We start from the raw sequence: 16,236 nt of genomic DNA, 5'->3' as shown, positions 1-16,236 counted from the left end.
TTTAAGTTATGTTTAATATCACTGTAATTAACATCCTTGCACACACACTTGGTCTTTTGTTTTTGTCATTTTCGTTCCATCATCTTGCCAGGATAGATGTGCAGTAGGGGATTATGGAGTCAAAGAGGAAAATTGTCCTGTGGTTTATGATGCAACTTGCCACATTCTGCTTCTCCCTGTATTCCCAGAATGCGTGCAAGTGTCTGTCTTCCACTTAAAGCCCACTTCTTTTATTTTTAGTGGTATACTTAGAGCTGTTGCCATGGGAATTGATTTATCAGTGTCACGATGGTCAGCGGAGAAATAAGGAACCGCAGGCTCTCTGTTGAGAAGGAGTTGTGGAGAGCGCCATCTGCTACCTGTGTCGCGCATCCTTTCCCTGCCGCCAACCCTCTTGCACGTACAGCACCGTGTTTGTCATGAGCCTTTCTGCTCTACAGCGTCTGGATCACCGGCAGCCAGTGGGTGCACAGCCCTGCTCCAGTCTGGCTGGGGAGCATGTGAGCTGGGAACCGTAAACATGGACGTGCGTATGACGAAGAATGGTGATGGGGATGCTTCTGTCTGCTCCTCACATACCCCAACTGAAGGGCTGTTAAAAAGTGACTGGCTGCTCATAAAGATGTGTATCCGCGAAGAGGGGGTGGCGTAGGAGTGGACCGTGGGAGGCGTTTGCAAGAACATTTGTTGGATTCTTTTCATTCTCCTCTTAGTGACAATGATTGATGGCATCTAGTGAGTCCCCGTTTGTCACTTCCTTGGTACAGCTGGTAGTGGGGGTGGGGGAAATCAGTAATGACTGGGCAAAGGATGTAGCTGGAGGGGGTAGGGACTCTTGGTATGGTACTGAAATGACACGTCTTGCCCTTAAACTTCTCATTAGTGTCTTCTCCGCTGTGCAGTACTACCTGCCAAGAGCTACTTTTTTTTTTTGGATCTTTAAGACTCTAGAAGAATTGGTCTTCGAATCTTTGCCTGTTTTCCCGTCTCCAGGAGAGGGTTAACTTTGCACAGAAGGGCCAGTACTTGTAGTTTAAGGATGGAAGAGAAGAAAGAAAATCCACACTGGATGCAGTTTTGGACAGTAACGTTTCCGAAGGTTTGAAAGAGGGCCTGGCTTTAGCTATGACATTTTCTTGGTGTTCTAGAATGTCTGTTTAACAATTCCATGCCGAATATTTGGTTAGAAAGTAGAAAAGGGTTGTAAAAAAGAGTCGAGGGAAGAGAGCGGTTGTGGCAAATTAGCCAAGTTCAAAATGAGCTTATTAACCTTGCTGCTTTCGTTTTCCAGCTACTTTGAGGCAAAGAAATGTTAAAAAGTGCAAGAACAGTGATTATTTTGTGGTTAGGTCACATGCACAATGCAGGCAAACCCAGGAAGGAGAATCTGCTTCATCAAGCCTTCAGTTGTTAGGCCACAATTTATGCGGAAGCTTCAAATGAGTGTTGATTTGCCAGGAAACTGCTCCTGTCTAGTACTTGAAGTGCTTTGCTTTTTCTCTGCACCCCAGCTCATGGCTACCTTGCAAAATGGAAGGTGTTTTGCCCTGAAAGAGAACCTTACAGCCTTATCTCACCCTGTAGCAAGTTCTCAGAAGCCAGGTGAACAGAGCCCAGTGTTTTAGTTCAGTTTTCCACGCACTTGGATTTGCTGGTTTTCCTGCAAGGTATCCTCTGCCCCTGCAGCCTCCCTCCAGAGGACTTTGAACCTTAGATGTACAGGCCAGTGTGGCCAGACTCCTTCCATGCATAGCAAAGACCCTCCTTGGAGAATATGTGGTATCTGATGGCTCCTTTGGAATCTTACACTTGAAACTAATGCTCACCTGCCTATCTCCCTTTTCTTCTTTGGTGAGCAGTTGTTTCTGGAACACGTGTTGCATGGCAGGCCCTTTCTTTCCCTAGGTGACTCCACATACGGTATTTGCTTTAATTCTCATGACATCTTTGTAAGGTCGCCGGCGTTGTGCCCAAATTTCTGAGAGGGCAAGTCTGGATCCAGGTTGATGGCTGCCTGCAAAGGTAACCACAGCTAATGAGTTGTAGAACCAAGCTCATAAGCCAGATTTGGGGGAACCCAAAGTCCAGTGATCCGCTGCACCCCACAGACACCTCAGAAAGTGAAAGCCTCTTCAGCCAGTCCGAAAGAATACGTTCTCTTCACCTTCTGTTAAAGCACAGGTACGCCTCGCTTTGGGAAAACAGTCTGTGAAGATCTGAACTGGCTGGCTTATTTGAGTTTTAGAGAAGGCTTCACTGTGAGTTTATGCTTCAGAAGTGATGATCCCTAGGAAGTTAGCATGAGCCCTGTTCACCCCATTCATCGTAAATGAGCTGTCAGAGCAGAGTCGAGTGTGGTGGGACCCATGAGCTGCGGAGGCGACGTTGAGCTTGCATTGAAGCCTGTTTACTGGCTGTGGGACCGTGAGAAGTTCATACTTAACTCTGAGCCTCATTCCCTCTCTCTCAGAGGGAAATAATTAGCCATCTCATGAGGTTAGTGTGAGAATACATTCATACCAGTGCCGAGTACCTGCTCGGTGCTGAGCTCACCCATGTGCTGTAGTCGTTTGGGAACAGCATTATCGGTGTCCTGGGAGGCCCGTCAGAGGGGAAGCCTACCTTCCATGCCTACGTGTAAACATTTGTATAGCGTCTACTAAATACCTCTTAAGTCTTTAGCTGGGGTAAGGCAGTAGTGTGTGTGTTTGGTGGAGCAGGTGGCTGGGATGGGCTGGGTTAACGAAGGGGAAGCCACAGACTGACGAGAGGAAAAGGCATGTTTGACCTGGTAATAGGCGGGCATAATTGCTGCCCCATGAGTGTATGGATGGCAGGGGACAGCTAAACAAATAGAGCTGGAGGACAGATGCATTCAGCGGATTATGTTGGCCATTGTGCCGAGGGTGGGCCTGGGAGCTTGCAGGGAGCAACGACAGCTACCAGAGCGACCACGGAAGGTGCCTACCGCCTGTAGGACGCTGGTGTCATGCTTTTCTTCTATTCGCTGACCGTTTTCGGGATCAGTATTACTATTATCCCCATGTTGGAAATTAGGAAACTGAGACCCAGGCTAAGCAACTTAACCCAGCTACGGGACAGGTGAGCGGCAGAGTTTGGGTTCAGTCTCAGCATGGCTCTTGAGTTTGTGCTTTTCTGTCCTGCTGTATGCCTTCTCCGACACGGGAGCTTGTGCTGACGGTGCTTTAAGTAAGTGTCAGTCAAACAAATAAATATGAGGTAATCTGCTGGGTAGCAATAAATGCAGTGAAGAGAAATGGAATTGGGTAAGGGGTTGTAGAGGATAAATGGTGGGGGGGCGGGGGTTTGGTTAGCTAGTGTCCTTGCTTGGGCTACCGTAACAAAATACCTTAGAATGAGGGACTTAACACAAATTGATTTTCTCGAATTTCTGGAGGCCAGAAGTTCAAGGTCAGCTTGTCAGCATGTTTGGTTTCTCCTGAGGCATCTCTCTTTCGTTACAGATGACCGTCTTCTCACATTGTCTTCCTTCTGTGCGTACATTGCCCCGGGATGTATCTGTGCTCTTCCCTCATAGGGACCCGAGTCATTCTGAATTAGGGCCCACCCTGATGGCCTCACTTTAACTTAATCTTCTCTTTCTCCAAATATAGTTGCATTATGAACCACTAAGGGTTAGGATATCAACATGGGACTTTGGAGGGGACACCCTTCTGTCCATAAGACTGCACCGTCTAGACCCCCAAAGTCATAGTCTTCTGTAATACAAAATGCAGCAGCCCCAAAATCTTAACTCACTGGAGCACCAACTCTCACTCCCAGATCTCATCTGAACACCTAAATCAAGTGTGGGTGAGACTAGAGGTAAGATTCATCCTGAGGCGAAAATTCCTTTACAGCCATGAACCTGTGAGACCAGGCAAGTTACATGTTTCCAAATTATAGTGGGGGACAGGCCCAGGTATTCCATTCTGAAAGGGAGAAAGTAAAAAGAAGAAAGGGGCCACGGATCCCAAGCAAGTCAAAACCAAGCAGGGCAAGTTACATTAGATTTTAAGGCTCATGAGCCATCCTCTTGGCACTCTGTCCTGGCCATCAAGGAGGTGGCCCTGCCTTCCAGGCCCCCTGGGGCAGCAGCATGGCCCAGTAAAACCAAGGGGGAGACAGAGGCCGGACCTGGGGTAGGAAGGCAGCCTTGTCAGTCTCTGAATTACCTTCAGGCTCATTCTTCCCTTTTCTTGTTCACAGCGAGATAATTTTGCTGTCTGGGCCGTAGAATCCCAGAGGTCTGACAACCTTTTTCCTCTTTGCTTCGTAGAGACAAGACACTTGTCTGAGTCTAAGTGGGCAGTGTCTCTGCTGTTGTAGCCCCATCTGTACGCCTTCCTGACTGTGAGATGCATGAGAGGGACTCTCAGGCAGTGATTATCCAGCCACACCCCTTGTTCCTCCAGAACATGCTTTCTCATTTTTTGCAATGTTGGTAGGCAGAGAATTTTCCAAATCTTCAAGTTCTGCCCTTTTGCATAACAGTTTCTTCTTTCTCTGTTTCCTCTCGTGTTAAGCAGTAAGGCTAATCCAAGCTGTGCTTCTGATTTTTTAATATTTCATTTATTATGTTTATTAATGATAATTCTTCCTTCACTTTCCAAGCCTTAAAACCAGATGGTTGATATGGTTAGAAGCACATGAAAAGATACCTGCACTCAATGTTTTCCTTCATAGGGAATTGTACTAGTTAGGTGTCTCAATCAATACGCTTGTTAAAAAAAAAAAAAAAAAAAAAAAAGCTTAGAGTGTTTTCTTTTAGTTTTCTCCTGCTTCTGTCCTCCATCGCGAACTAGATTAAAATCACAAACTGCCATTTTTCCCTGTACTCCTATTCCACCCGGCTTTTATCAGTATTTCAATGTTTCTACCACAAGACTTGATGTTGGCTCAAGTGTTTGGTGTAATCAGCAAACCAGTTCTTATCTTCATATATGCAGAAGAGACAGAAACTTGAGAATGCGCTGTATTTCATTATTTTCTATTTATGAAATAAGACATGCTTATGACAAAACAATGATACGTGAAAAGATAAAAAGTCCACCAGTTATGTAATTACACAAGGAAAACCACTGTTAATATTGGCTGTATGTTTTTTCTGGTCTGTGTGCATTTATTTATATATATGTAATTTTAGAAATAGGATTATCAATTTTATAATTTTGCCTCCTGTCCTTTTCTCTGAAATTTACCACCAGTATTTTTCCATTATCTTAACTATTTTTGACAGAGAGTGTCTACGAGTAGGGGAGGCATAGAGGGGAAGAGAGAGAGAGAGGGGGAGAGGGAGAGAGAGAAAATCTTAAGGGGGCTCCGTGCTCAGCGCAGAGTCTGACATGGGGTTCAATCCCTCGACCCTTGGGACCATGACTTGAGCTGAAATGAAGAGTTGGACGTTTAACTGACTGAGCCACCCAGGCGCCCCAGTTTTCGTAGATATTTTTTGAAAGTATCTTTAGTGGCTATATAACACTGTAAACAATGGCCACAACATGATTTTATTAGACATGGAGGCTATTTTCAGTTTTGGTGTTGGACAAAAATCTTGGACCATAGCTGTGTTTATTAAACTATATTCACAAAGTAAAACATCTGGATTGTATTTTAAGTTTCTTCAGCTATTCTTTCAAGAGCCATACAGTGTGGTGGTGAATATACACACTGCCGAGTGATCTTTGGATTCATATTTTGCTTTTCCCTCTTATATACAATCTTCGACATGATATTTCATCTTCCTTGGTATCTGACTCCTCATGTTTTTAAAGATGATAACCCACTGGATTATGGGAAGAGTAAATGAAACTTTATGAAGCACCATGCCCTGAACTTCACAGGTGTGCAATAATATTTACCATCCTATCAGGAGATTGCTCTTGAGAAAGTTTGTGCTAGTACATTCTAACTGCTTGAACATACCGGGGAGGTTGCATATCTCAGAACCTGCAGGCACATGTATTAGACACCAGCAGAGGGCAGAAAACATTGGAAGATTCTAAGGAGGTGTGACCTGTGAACCCACCTCATTCTCACCCTGATCTCTGGATCCCAGAGGCTCCAAGGCTCCGAACACTTCTTCTCAAGTATATGTATTTGTTTAATTCCCACATTAAAAACAAGTGCATGTTTTGGGTTAAAAGATTTTTTCTTATTTTATAGGCTCTTTGCTTTATGGGATGTCTGCTTACTTAGAAATTTTAGCACATGTAAATGTCTTTTTTGTGTTCATGTATCTGTGTCTGTCACGCCAGTCATCTCTGCAAGCACGTGGTACTACCAGTATAACACATCCAGGTAGGTGGTTAACTGGGCCAAGCCTAAATAGAAGCATAGTAAAGTCTGGTGCCTGGAGTAAGGATGAATTATCCATCGAGCATGTATCTGAGCAACTGTATTTTGTGAAAAAAAATTTACGTAAGTTTTTTTTTTTTTTTCAAAATCTTCAAATACTTACCCAACCTGTTAGAAATAGGCCTACGAGGTTTGCAGGCTTCCCTTATTTCCGTCACTGCCCCAGGCCTGTATGTTTCTTTCTCTTTCTTCCTTAACCCACATCTAAGGGAAACATAGGGGGAAGGAGAGCACCATTAATACATTCGTTAAATACGCTTCTCTAAGAAATAACTCACCCACGAAGATTCTCTGAAAAAACTGGTTCAAGAGAAGAGAATCTTAGGTGTGACTTCCAGGTGCCAGCTCTCTCCTAGAAGCTGTACTGAGGCTGTTCAGCTGATTCGCAAAACAACTTTGAACTCTTGGCATCCCAACATCAGTGATAATCTGAGACTCTGCTCTGTAAACTGAGGGGCTTTGCCTGATCCTCTCCTTGGAACAGTAGTAGATTCTCAAAAGTATGAATTGGACTAAACCTCTCAAGGTTATGTGTGGTAAGGAAATGGACCATAGTCAAACTTGAGGACAGGCTAAGAATTGTGGTTAATGTTGGCTAGGTGCTTACTGAATGCTGGGCACAGTGCCGAACGTTGTACACATATTCTCGTTAACTCCATACAGTAGCCCCTCCCCCCTAGAGGACAGACACTTTTAAGTCTCTTTGTTTTCCAGACAGCTCAGTGATGTTGTGCTGCAACTAGAATTTGCACCCAGAAAGTGTAACCCCCAATGCCACAGTTTTAGCAGATTGTACTGCATCTTTCACTTGCCTGCCATTTCTTTCATTACATGAAATGTTGCTAAGTGTTCAAGGAAAAAGGGGTTTTGTGGCCCAAAACCATGGGGAACATTAGGTTAAAGGAAATTAAACTTGGCTTCCTACTTCAGGAATTCTCTGAGCTTTTGGCATACTATTACTGCCACTTAGGGATCTTCCAGAGAGGATATAGAATGCAGCATTTTTAAAATTTAATTGCCCCCCGTCCCCGTTCCTTCCAGGACACTGGTAGTATCTCATGGAGCCAGCGTCCTGTGGAACACAGTTTGGGAAATGCTTGCCAGACTTAGTAGATTTTGCTGTATCCTCTCCTTCCTCAAGAGGAGAGTGAGAAATACATCCAAGGATGTCTGCCCCATTCCTGCTAGATGTGGAGTCACCTACTGATTGTTCTCATGGTACTGTATGTCTGTGTTTTAAAGGAAACAATTCATGCATTTTTTTTTTTTTTACATTCCCCATGTCATTTTCTTATAGTGAACTAAATAAGCATTGTATGAGCATAGGATGCTCAGTTTTACAGTGTGTGATTTCCTACATCCCTGTTCACTTGTGCTAATAAGGCTGATAGAATTGGGGTCACCATTTTGCATCAGCTTCCAGCAAATGAGAAAGGTTGACCATGAAAATTTAATCCAGTCCTCCTGACATCTGACTTCCCAATGGCACAAAAGGGACCACTTACACTAGATGTATTAAAATATCTGGTCTTTGCTTTTATTTTTTTTAAATACCTCATAAGCTGATTTTCAAAACATTTAGGGAGATGAATTGACTTGTAATACTTGAAAGTTCGTACAACTAGACCCTGCCTTAAAATAAGGTTTGTGCAGGGAAAAAACACACAGTTTTTCCTTTGTGGCCAGCAATTGTCCTTTTGGGACGTTTCTTCCATACAGTGCTGGATGATAGAGACCAAAATTTATAGTTGGTGATTTCCTGAATAACAATTCAGATAGCAAATGCCTCGGTGAAACAACTTTCATATGTTCTGCAAGGCACAAGTTAGCACAGTAGGATGGACCATTTGTCTCATGGTTTCTATAAGGTTTTTTTTTTTTTGGTCTCTTGCAAGACAAAATGGCGTTTGTTATTTTTCTTTTTGGCCTTAACCTAAAAAGAAAAAAAAATTGAGAAGCTGCTCAAATGATAAAAAGGAAAATTCCTTTTCCTCTTACTTCTAATTTCTCTGTCCCTAGCGAGTGATCTGAACTTTCCCTACAGAGAGAAAAGAGAAGAATCACGTGGATAGGAAAGTAGTGCCTTCGTCCTGAAAAGGAAGGTGAAGTTCTAGAATGGCTCTTCAGATTCTCATAAGAAATAGCTTTGACTTTTGCTTTGAGATGAGACGTTCACATACTGGTGTTGTGGCTCAATAGGAGTAATCAGTAGAAGGACCAGGGAAGAACAGTACAAGGGCAACAGGCCAACTCTGGTTTTCATTTGTGAGGGTTTTTAGGTTGATTTTAAGGACAGGCTCCAGGCTCTTGACGACAGGAGGTCTTTGTAGCTTGATTTTATTGTGTGCATAATTCATGTCTTATCCATATGTAAACCATCCATACATAGATCATTAGAATAGAATCAGGAGTCTACAAATAACTTCTTACATTGACAGTCAATTGATTTTTAATAAGGATGCCAATTTAATGGGGGGAAAGCATAGTCTTTTTAACAAATGGTGCTGGGATGACTGTAAATCTACACGCAAAGAATGAATTCTTTGAGAGGACCCTTACCTCTCAAAATTTACCAAAAAAAATCACTGAAAATGAATCAAAAGCCTAAATGTGAAAGTTAAAACTATAAAGCTCTTAGAAGAAGACATAGGTGTTTATGACTTTCAGTTAGGCAATGGTTTCTTAGCTATGCCATCAAAAGTACAGGCAGCAAAAGAATGGATGAATGAGACTTCATCAAAATTAAACACCTTTTTGTACTTCAAAAGACAACATCAAGAAAGTAAAAAGACAACACATACCCAAAATGAAGAGAGACACTCAAATCATTTATCTGATAAGGGACTTGTATATCATATATAAAGAACTCTTATAATTCCATTATGAAAAGATAACCCAGGTAAAACATGGGCAGTGGATTTGAATAGACATTACTCTAATGAAGATATACAGATGGGTGATAAGTGTATAAGATTTTCAGTATCATTAGCCATCAGGGAAATGAAAAGAACCAGAATGAGGTGCCACTTTGCATCTACTAGGATGGCTATAATCAAAAAGACAGCTAAGTATTGGCAAGAATGTGGAGAAATCAGAATCTTCTTAAACTACTGGTGGGAATATAAAATGTTGCTGCTGCTCTGGAGAACAATCTGGAAGTTCCTCAAAAGACTAAACACAAAGTTCCCTTAGGACCCAGAAGTTCCGCTTCTAGGTGTATGACCAAGAGAAACGAGAGCCTCTGTCCATGCAAAAACTTGTACACTAATGTTAGTGTACAGGTTAGTAGCAGTGTTCTTAATAGCCAAAAAGTGGGAAACACTCAGATGTCAATAAACTGATGTAATCTTAGATATAGCCATACTGCAGAATATTATTCACCCATAAAGAAGAATGCAGTATTAATACATCCTACACCATAGATGAACCTTCAAAACAGTATGCTTGTGAAAGAAGCGAGTCACTAAAGGCCACATATTGTAGAATTGCATTTATATGAAATGTACACAATAGGCATATCTATAGAAAGTACATTAGCGGGTTGGGAGTAACAGGGTAAGTGGGGAGTGACTGTTAATGGTTGTCGAGTTTCTTTTTGGAGTGATGACAATGTTCCCAAATTGATAATGGTGATGATCTCACAACCCTGTAAGTTAAAAATCATTGCACTGCACATCTTAAATGGGTGCGTGTATGGTGTATGGATTATTTCTCAGTAAAACGGCTAATAAAATCATATTATGTAATTATACTGTCATATCGAATTCCATTCTGATTTTAGGCTCATGGACTAAGACCATTCCAGTATATCCAGCTCCTGCTCACAGAGACACATTTCCTGAACATCAGGCCAATTGTCTCTACATTGTGCTTGTTGTAGGAAGTTTGATAACAACAGACCGTAAAAATCACACTTAGGATTTTTGTTGGTTTGGCTCAGTAACACTGGCTTCTTTAACAGATAAACCACTGAGTTGAGTTGACAATAGAAGTTCAGTTCTCGCTCCTGTAACACTCAGTAATGTAAGACAACAATGAGGGGGCACAGGCACTTCTTTACCGCAGTTATTTGGGAACCAGGCTGAGGGAAGTTCTTTGACTTTGCTTTCATGAGTTGTGGTATCCTGCTCACGGACAGCAAAAGAGACAGTGGAACTCATCTATGGGAGACATTCCTGAGGCAAGCCTCGGGGCAATGCACATCATTTCCTCTCATATTCTGTGATCACAACCTAGCCACTTGACCCCAAACAGATAGTGTGGGACTGGGAAATGTGGACCCTGGTCAGCTATCACTCCTAGCTGTCTCCTTACTTCTGGAATGAACCATTGGGTATCGCTGTTCTAAGTTCTTTCCTTATACTTTTGAAAAGTAGATCAAAAGGATATTCAGCCCACATGACCATATGCTAGTTTAGAAATTTGCATACTATAGTTTCTGCTTCGTTGTGAGGTTTTTTAATACAGTCAGAACAAGGTTAACTAGCCAGTCTATCTGATTATCTTGTCAGGGTTTGCCACCTGTCTCAGGAGAATAGTCTTGGTATCAGTCAATTTTTATTAATCGTACACCAATAATTGAGTTTCCAAGTAGTATATTTTAGAAGACTTTGTGAGATCTTGTCTAGGCTTACAGGAGTTCTCTAGGAAGTAACTCCATTTGGAGAGGCACTCAGCTTCCCATACCCAATCCCTGCTTGAAACGGCAACCACGAGAGGCAGCCCGTGCCTTTTGCCATTCATCGTTTCAAGACAGGTGACCAAGAGGGAATCGTAAGAGGATGAATGAATCCCCAGGAAATTGACTCAACTCTGACCTTACACTAAAGTGGCGGCAGCGTGTATGTCTCCAAACCATGGGAATCTTAGTGTTGCTCTGGAAGTAGCCTGAGTGAGTCACGAGAAGTTGAAAGTTAGAATTAGAGGAGCAGAGGTCCTGGCAGCTTTTTGAGGTCTTTTACTTACCAGTTGTGTGGCATTGGGCTTTTCCGAGCCTCCGATTATCATCTAAAAATGGTGATCCTTGGGGTGCCTGGGTGGCTCAGTTGGTTAAGCCTCCAACTTCGGCTCAGGTCATGATCTCACAGTTCATTCGTTCGAGCCCCATATGGGCTCTCTGCTGACACCTTGGAACCTGGATCCTGCTTCGGATTCTGTGTGTGTCTCTCTCTCTGTCTGCCCCTCCCTCCCTCCCTCAAAAATAGATAAACATTAAAAATGAATGAATGAATAAATAAATAAAAATGGTGATCCTAATAGCACCTCTTTATGAAGTGATCTTGAGGATTAAGTGTTAATTCCCATGAAGTATTAAATATAGGTTCTAGCACAAAACAGTGTGTTAAATATGAGTTATCATTGATAATGGCATCATTTAACTTTCAAGGCAGCAAAAAGGAGATACTTCCATTGATGCCTAATGCTTCAAAAATCTTTGGCAGTGTCCTAGGAGATTTTATGATGCAGCTGTGATGCTTGGAAAAGTTTTGCTGACGCACTCAGAATCTGTCATTAAATCACAATTTGTCGGCTACCTACTATATGTAAACACATTGCCAGGCACAAAGGGATTGTCTATAAACAAGCAGAAGAGATGGCTTTTGCTTTGAGTAGTTCATAATGTGATAAGCATTAGCAGTGGCTGCATTTTAAATAGGCTGTAGCTAACCCAACTTTTTGGTATCCTTAGTATTTGAAGCCAACTGCACATATATTCGAGTGTAGATGGAAATAAGTGCGGGGGCGCCTGGGTCCCTCAGACACTTCAGCATCCAACTCTTGATTTAGGCTCAGGTCAAGATCACATAGATCATGGGATTAAGCCCCACATTGGGCTCTGCACTGACCACGTGGAGCCTGCCCCAGAGCATGAACGGGGGAGGGGCAGAGAGAGAGGGAGACACAGAATCGGAAACAGGCTCCAGGCTCTGAGCCATCAGCCCAGAGCCCGACGCGGGGCTCGAACTCACGGACCGCGAGATCGTGACCTGGCTGAAGTCGGACGCTTAACCGACTGCGCTACCCAGGCGCCCCACTATAAATTTTTTTTAAGTGTGATTATCTTTTTTTTTTTTAACAAGCACAAGTCTAAAATACCGTATTTCACTTTTTATTTTAGCTTCCTGCCCTTTGCTCCCTATTGTCAATTTAACCCCTTCCACAACCAGTTGTAAGTTTACCTCTCCCCCACTCCTGACACATATACTCCAATCCCAGAATGGTGATAAAGCAATTATATATTGTGTGAAATGCAATTTCTTAAATTTTCAAGCTAATTATTCAAAATCAGATTGTGTTTTTATATGAATTAGCATAATACCTTGATTTGTAATTTATGTAGCTTAGAAAATTGGCCTCACAGGGGCACTTGTTGTGATGAGCCCTGGGTGTTGTATGTAAGTGATGAATCACTGAATTCTACTTTGGAAACCAATGCTGCACTGTATGTTAACTAACTAAAATATAAATTAAAAAAAAGAAAGATTAGAAAATTGGCCTACTGTGGTTTTTAATTTGGCCAGATTTTTATTTAAAAAGCAACATTATCATCTATTGCTTAATTTTTAAAAAATTTCTCGGGGCGCCTGGGTGGCGTAGTCGGTTAAGCGTCCGACTTCAGCCAGGTCACGATCTCGCGGTCCGTGAGTTCGAGCCCCGCGTCGGGCTCTGGGCTGATGGCTCAGGGCCTGGAGGCTGTTTCCGATTCTGTGTCTCCCTCTCTCTCTGCCCCTCCCCCGTTCATGCTCTGTCTCTCTCTGTCCCAAAAATAAATAAACGTTGAAAAAAAAAAATTTTAAAAAAATAAAAAAAAAAAAAATTTCTCAACCTTGTGGTACTCTTACCTCTGTGATTTGAAGCAAGGCTCACATATACCCCATATCCCTTATATCCCTCATATGTGATATGTGAAAGTCAAGGTCTTCATGTTGTTTTACCAGTTGCTTATTCTCTCAGTTTCACAGTCTCCCTTGGATCTTAGGTTGTGAGAAGAACCTCATCATCCCATCCTTAGAATTCCCTATCCCTTTAGCAGAGGAGAAAGCAGGCCCCTAGAGCTTAGGGGACATACTTGGGGTCACACAGTGGACATGGGCTGTGTCCCCCATGCAGAGAGCTCTCTTCACACCAGGCCCTGCCTGGTAATATTTTCCTTTCCTTTGACCTCCTTCTCTAAATTGTCACCAAGTCCTGTTACTGCTTTCTCAAAATGTCTGCTGGCTTTCCACCTTCCCATCTCTTCCCATCTAATCCAGTCCCTCAGTTCTTCCCAATGGGAAAGGCCTGACAGAGCGCTTTGTCTCCGGGCATCCATCATACAAGATGAATTTTCTCTAATTACCACTGTCAGCGTGTCACTCCTCAGCTGCGAAGCTGCCAGGAGCTCCCTGCTTCCTTTGGCCACAGATAACAACACTTCTCCTGTGCTAGATGCTCCAGAGCCTGGCTTGGTATATTCAGCCTCATTTCCTTTCTCTCCATGAGCCCCAGAAGCCCAAAGTCTTGTGTGGGTTTTCTCCATGACTCAGCCATGTTTCCTTTGTGCGTTTATCCTGTCTTGCTCCCCGGTTTCTAGCACTTCTCTGCCTTTCCAAATACTCCATTTTTCTAGGCCAAATCCAAGTCCCATCACCTTTTTAGCGCTCTCCCTCATTAGTCCAGTGATGAACTAATCACCCTCCTTTATTCCCAGCCTTAATTTTTTTTTAAGTTTGTTTATTTTTAGAGAGAGAGAGAGAGGGACTGTGCACACATGTGCAAACATAAGCATGTGCACCAGTGGGGGAGGGGCAGAGGGAGAGAGAGAATCTCGAGCAGACTCCGTGCTGTCAGCACAGAGCTGGGGGAGGGGCTTGATCCCATGAACCATGAGATCATGACCTGAGCTGAAACCACGAGTCAGAGGCCTAACTGACTGAGCCACCCAGGCACCCCTCCCAGCCTTAATCTTAAGCACTAGCATGTAGCATCGGGCATAATAAACTTTCTTATATGGTTCTGTGGTTTTCCTTGGAATTGCATTGCCTTTTCAATTATACTCAATACCCTTTAAAGGCATGTTTATGTTTATATTTGTTTATATTTTTATGTTGGTATTTTTCTCATATGTTCTATGTTCTACAGTGCTTAATAAGCGGTCAGTAAATATCCACTGCTTATTAGGGGTTCTCGGAGCTTTTAAAAGATGTTGCCAACAAGCAGTTAAGATATTTTACAACATTCACTGCTTGGCTCAGGATCATTTGTTAATATTGCAGAACAGTGTTCTCTTGTGCCAAATGTTGATAAGATCATCTGCGGATGTGTTAATGGTCTTTAGGCAGGGACTGGCCATATAGGTACGGTACTCATACTAATAGTTTGTGGATCGATGGCAAAGGTGGGGGCTCCTTTGCTGAACACCTGCACATCTACCTCTTGGATCTTACGGTAGGTTAATAGTTACTTGAGAACAGATAGGAATAGCATTATCTTTATAATTCTGGCAAATTCTCAACACACCAGCCTGAAATGTGAGCTGGCCCAGCCTCCCCTCCCACTGTGTGTCCTTGAGCCCGTAATGACCTCGGTGCTCTCTTTTCTACAGTACTGGCACAATGTCCTAAGATTTAATCTGATCTTTTTCTGAGATATTTTTTTCATAATTCAGTAAATACTGCATTTTCCTGCAAAAGTAAGAAAGTTGTAATAATTTCCTGGTATTGGAAAAAGGAACGTATATTATTTGAAGAAAACTTTTTGAATTTTTGATGCCCCTTTCTACACCTTCTTACCTTCTCTGGTAGTCATTTCTGGACAGAGACAAGCTGCAGATTTTACCAGACCTTGGGCTATGCTTTCCCCAAGGCATCAGCCCTACAAAAATCTCCTCCACTTTGGGTTCATAAACCTGGAATTACATTTTCTTTCATGTCAGCAGACAAATTCCACCCGTACAAAATGGTTTGGCCATTTTACTCTTTGCCAGAGAAGAAAATTGGCAGAGACTCAGACAAGGGTGAAGCTGACAAGCCCTGGCATGGAACTGAGTTCGGTGGCTTTGAGTCCCCCTTGTTCATACTGTATTCTGAATCCTGGCCCACCCAGAAAGTTCTCTCTTCTCATCCCAGACAGCTAAAGATGTTTCAGATCGTGCTCCCTTTTTTAACGTCTCCAGCAGACATACCGAGATGCTGTGTCTCTTCATCTACACAGACTTACCCAACTGGAGTCACTTGAAGGTTTTGTTTTTTGTTTTGTTTTTTTTCATCCTTCTAGGTGGATGGAAGTCTGCTTAGTTGAAGAATTGCCACCAACCACTGAACTGGAAGAAGGGCTCCGGAATGGAGTTTACCTTGCAAAGTTAGCCAAGTTCTTTGCCCCAAAAATGGTATCAGAGAAAAAGATCTATGATGTGGAACAAACACGTTATAAGGTAACTGAGATCTAATTGGTTTTGGCTCCCATCTAAAAGTGAAAGTTCAGTATTTAATTTCCTTTCCCTGCGTTTACTCTGGCTGTTTGTACAAGGATTTTGTGGAATGGGGGGAGGGGATGTCCTTGGTGTTTGAAGCCTGTTAATAATGATTCCTGAGGCAGCAGCAGTTTTCAAAGCAGAGCGTTTCTATTTTGGGGCTGAGACTGAGACACATCTGATGTGTGGGGCTTCCCAGACTCCCCGCCCCATTCTTCCTTCATGGAGGTCATTTTTATTAGCACCAGTAAATGTAAAAGTGAGGGCACTCTACCCTGTTTTTTCTGCCACCAACTCAGTTTATTAGCTCCCTTGTTCTCATCAAGGAGTAAAGTACCCAGCTGGGACTTGAACTTGTGGCCCCAAAGAGTTAGGGCCAATGTGATCCAATGAATAATAATTTTGAG

The 16,236-nt window shown here is 42.8% G+C and overlaps 1 protein-coding gene across 2 annotated transcripts in view; it reads left to right on the top strand.

Annotated features, from left to right (window-relative positions):
* Window positions 1–16,236, top strand: part of IQGAP2 (IQ motif containing GTPase activating protein 2) — a 295,320-nt gene that overhangs the window by 129,983 nt on the left and 149,101 nt on the right. For both annotated transcript variants that reach the window (XM_025923857.2, XM_086698507.1), the window contains one exon: window positions 15,634–15,790. In XM_025923857.2, coding sequence (XP_025779642.2) covers window positions 15,634–15,790 — 157 coding nt within the window. The remainder of the gene's footprint in view (window positions 1–15,633; window positions 15,791–16,236) is intronic.

The sequence above is a fragment of the Puma concolor genome, chromosome A1 (genome assembly GCF_028749965.1).
Source record: "Puma concolor isolate L17-30 chromosome A1, mPumCon1.1.hap2, whole genome shotgun sequence".
Lineage (NCBI taxonomy): Eukaryota > Metazoa > Chordata > Mammalia > Carnivora > Felidae > Puma > Puma concolor.
Note: the sequence above shows the minus strand (reverse complement) of the source record. Positions and strands in the feature narration are given on the sequence as shown.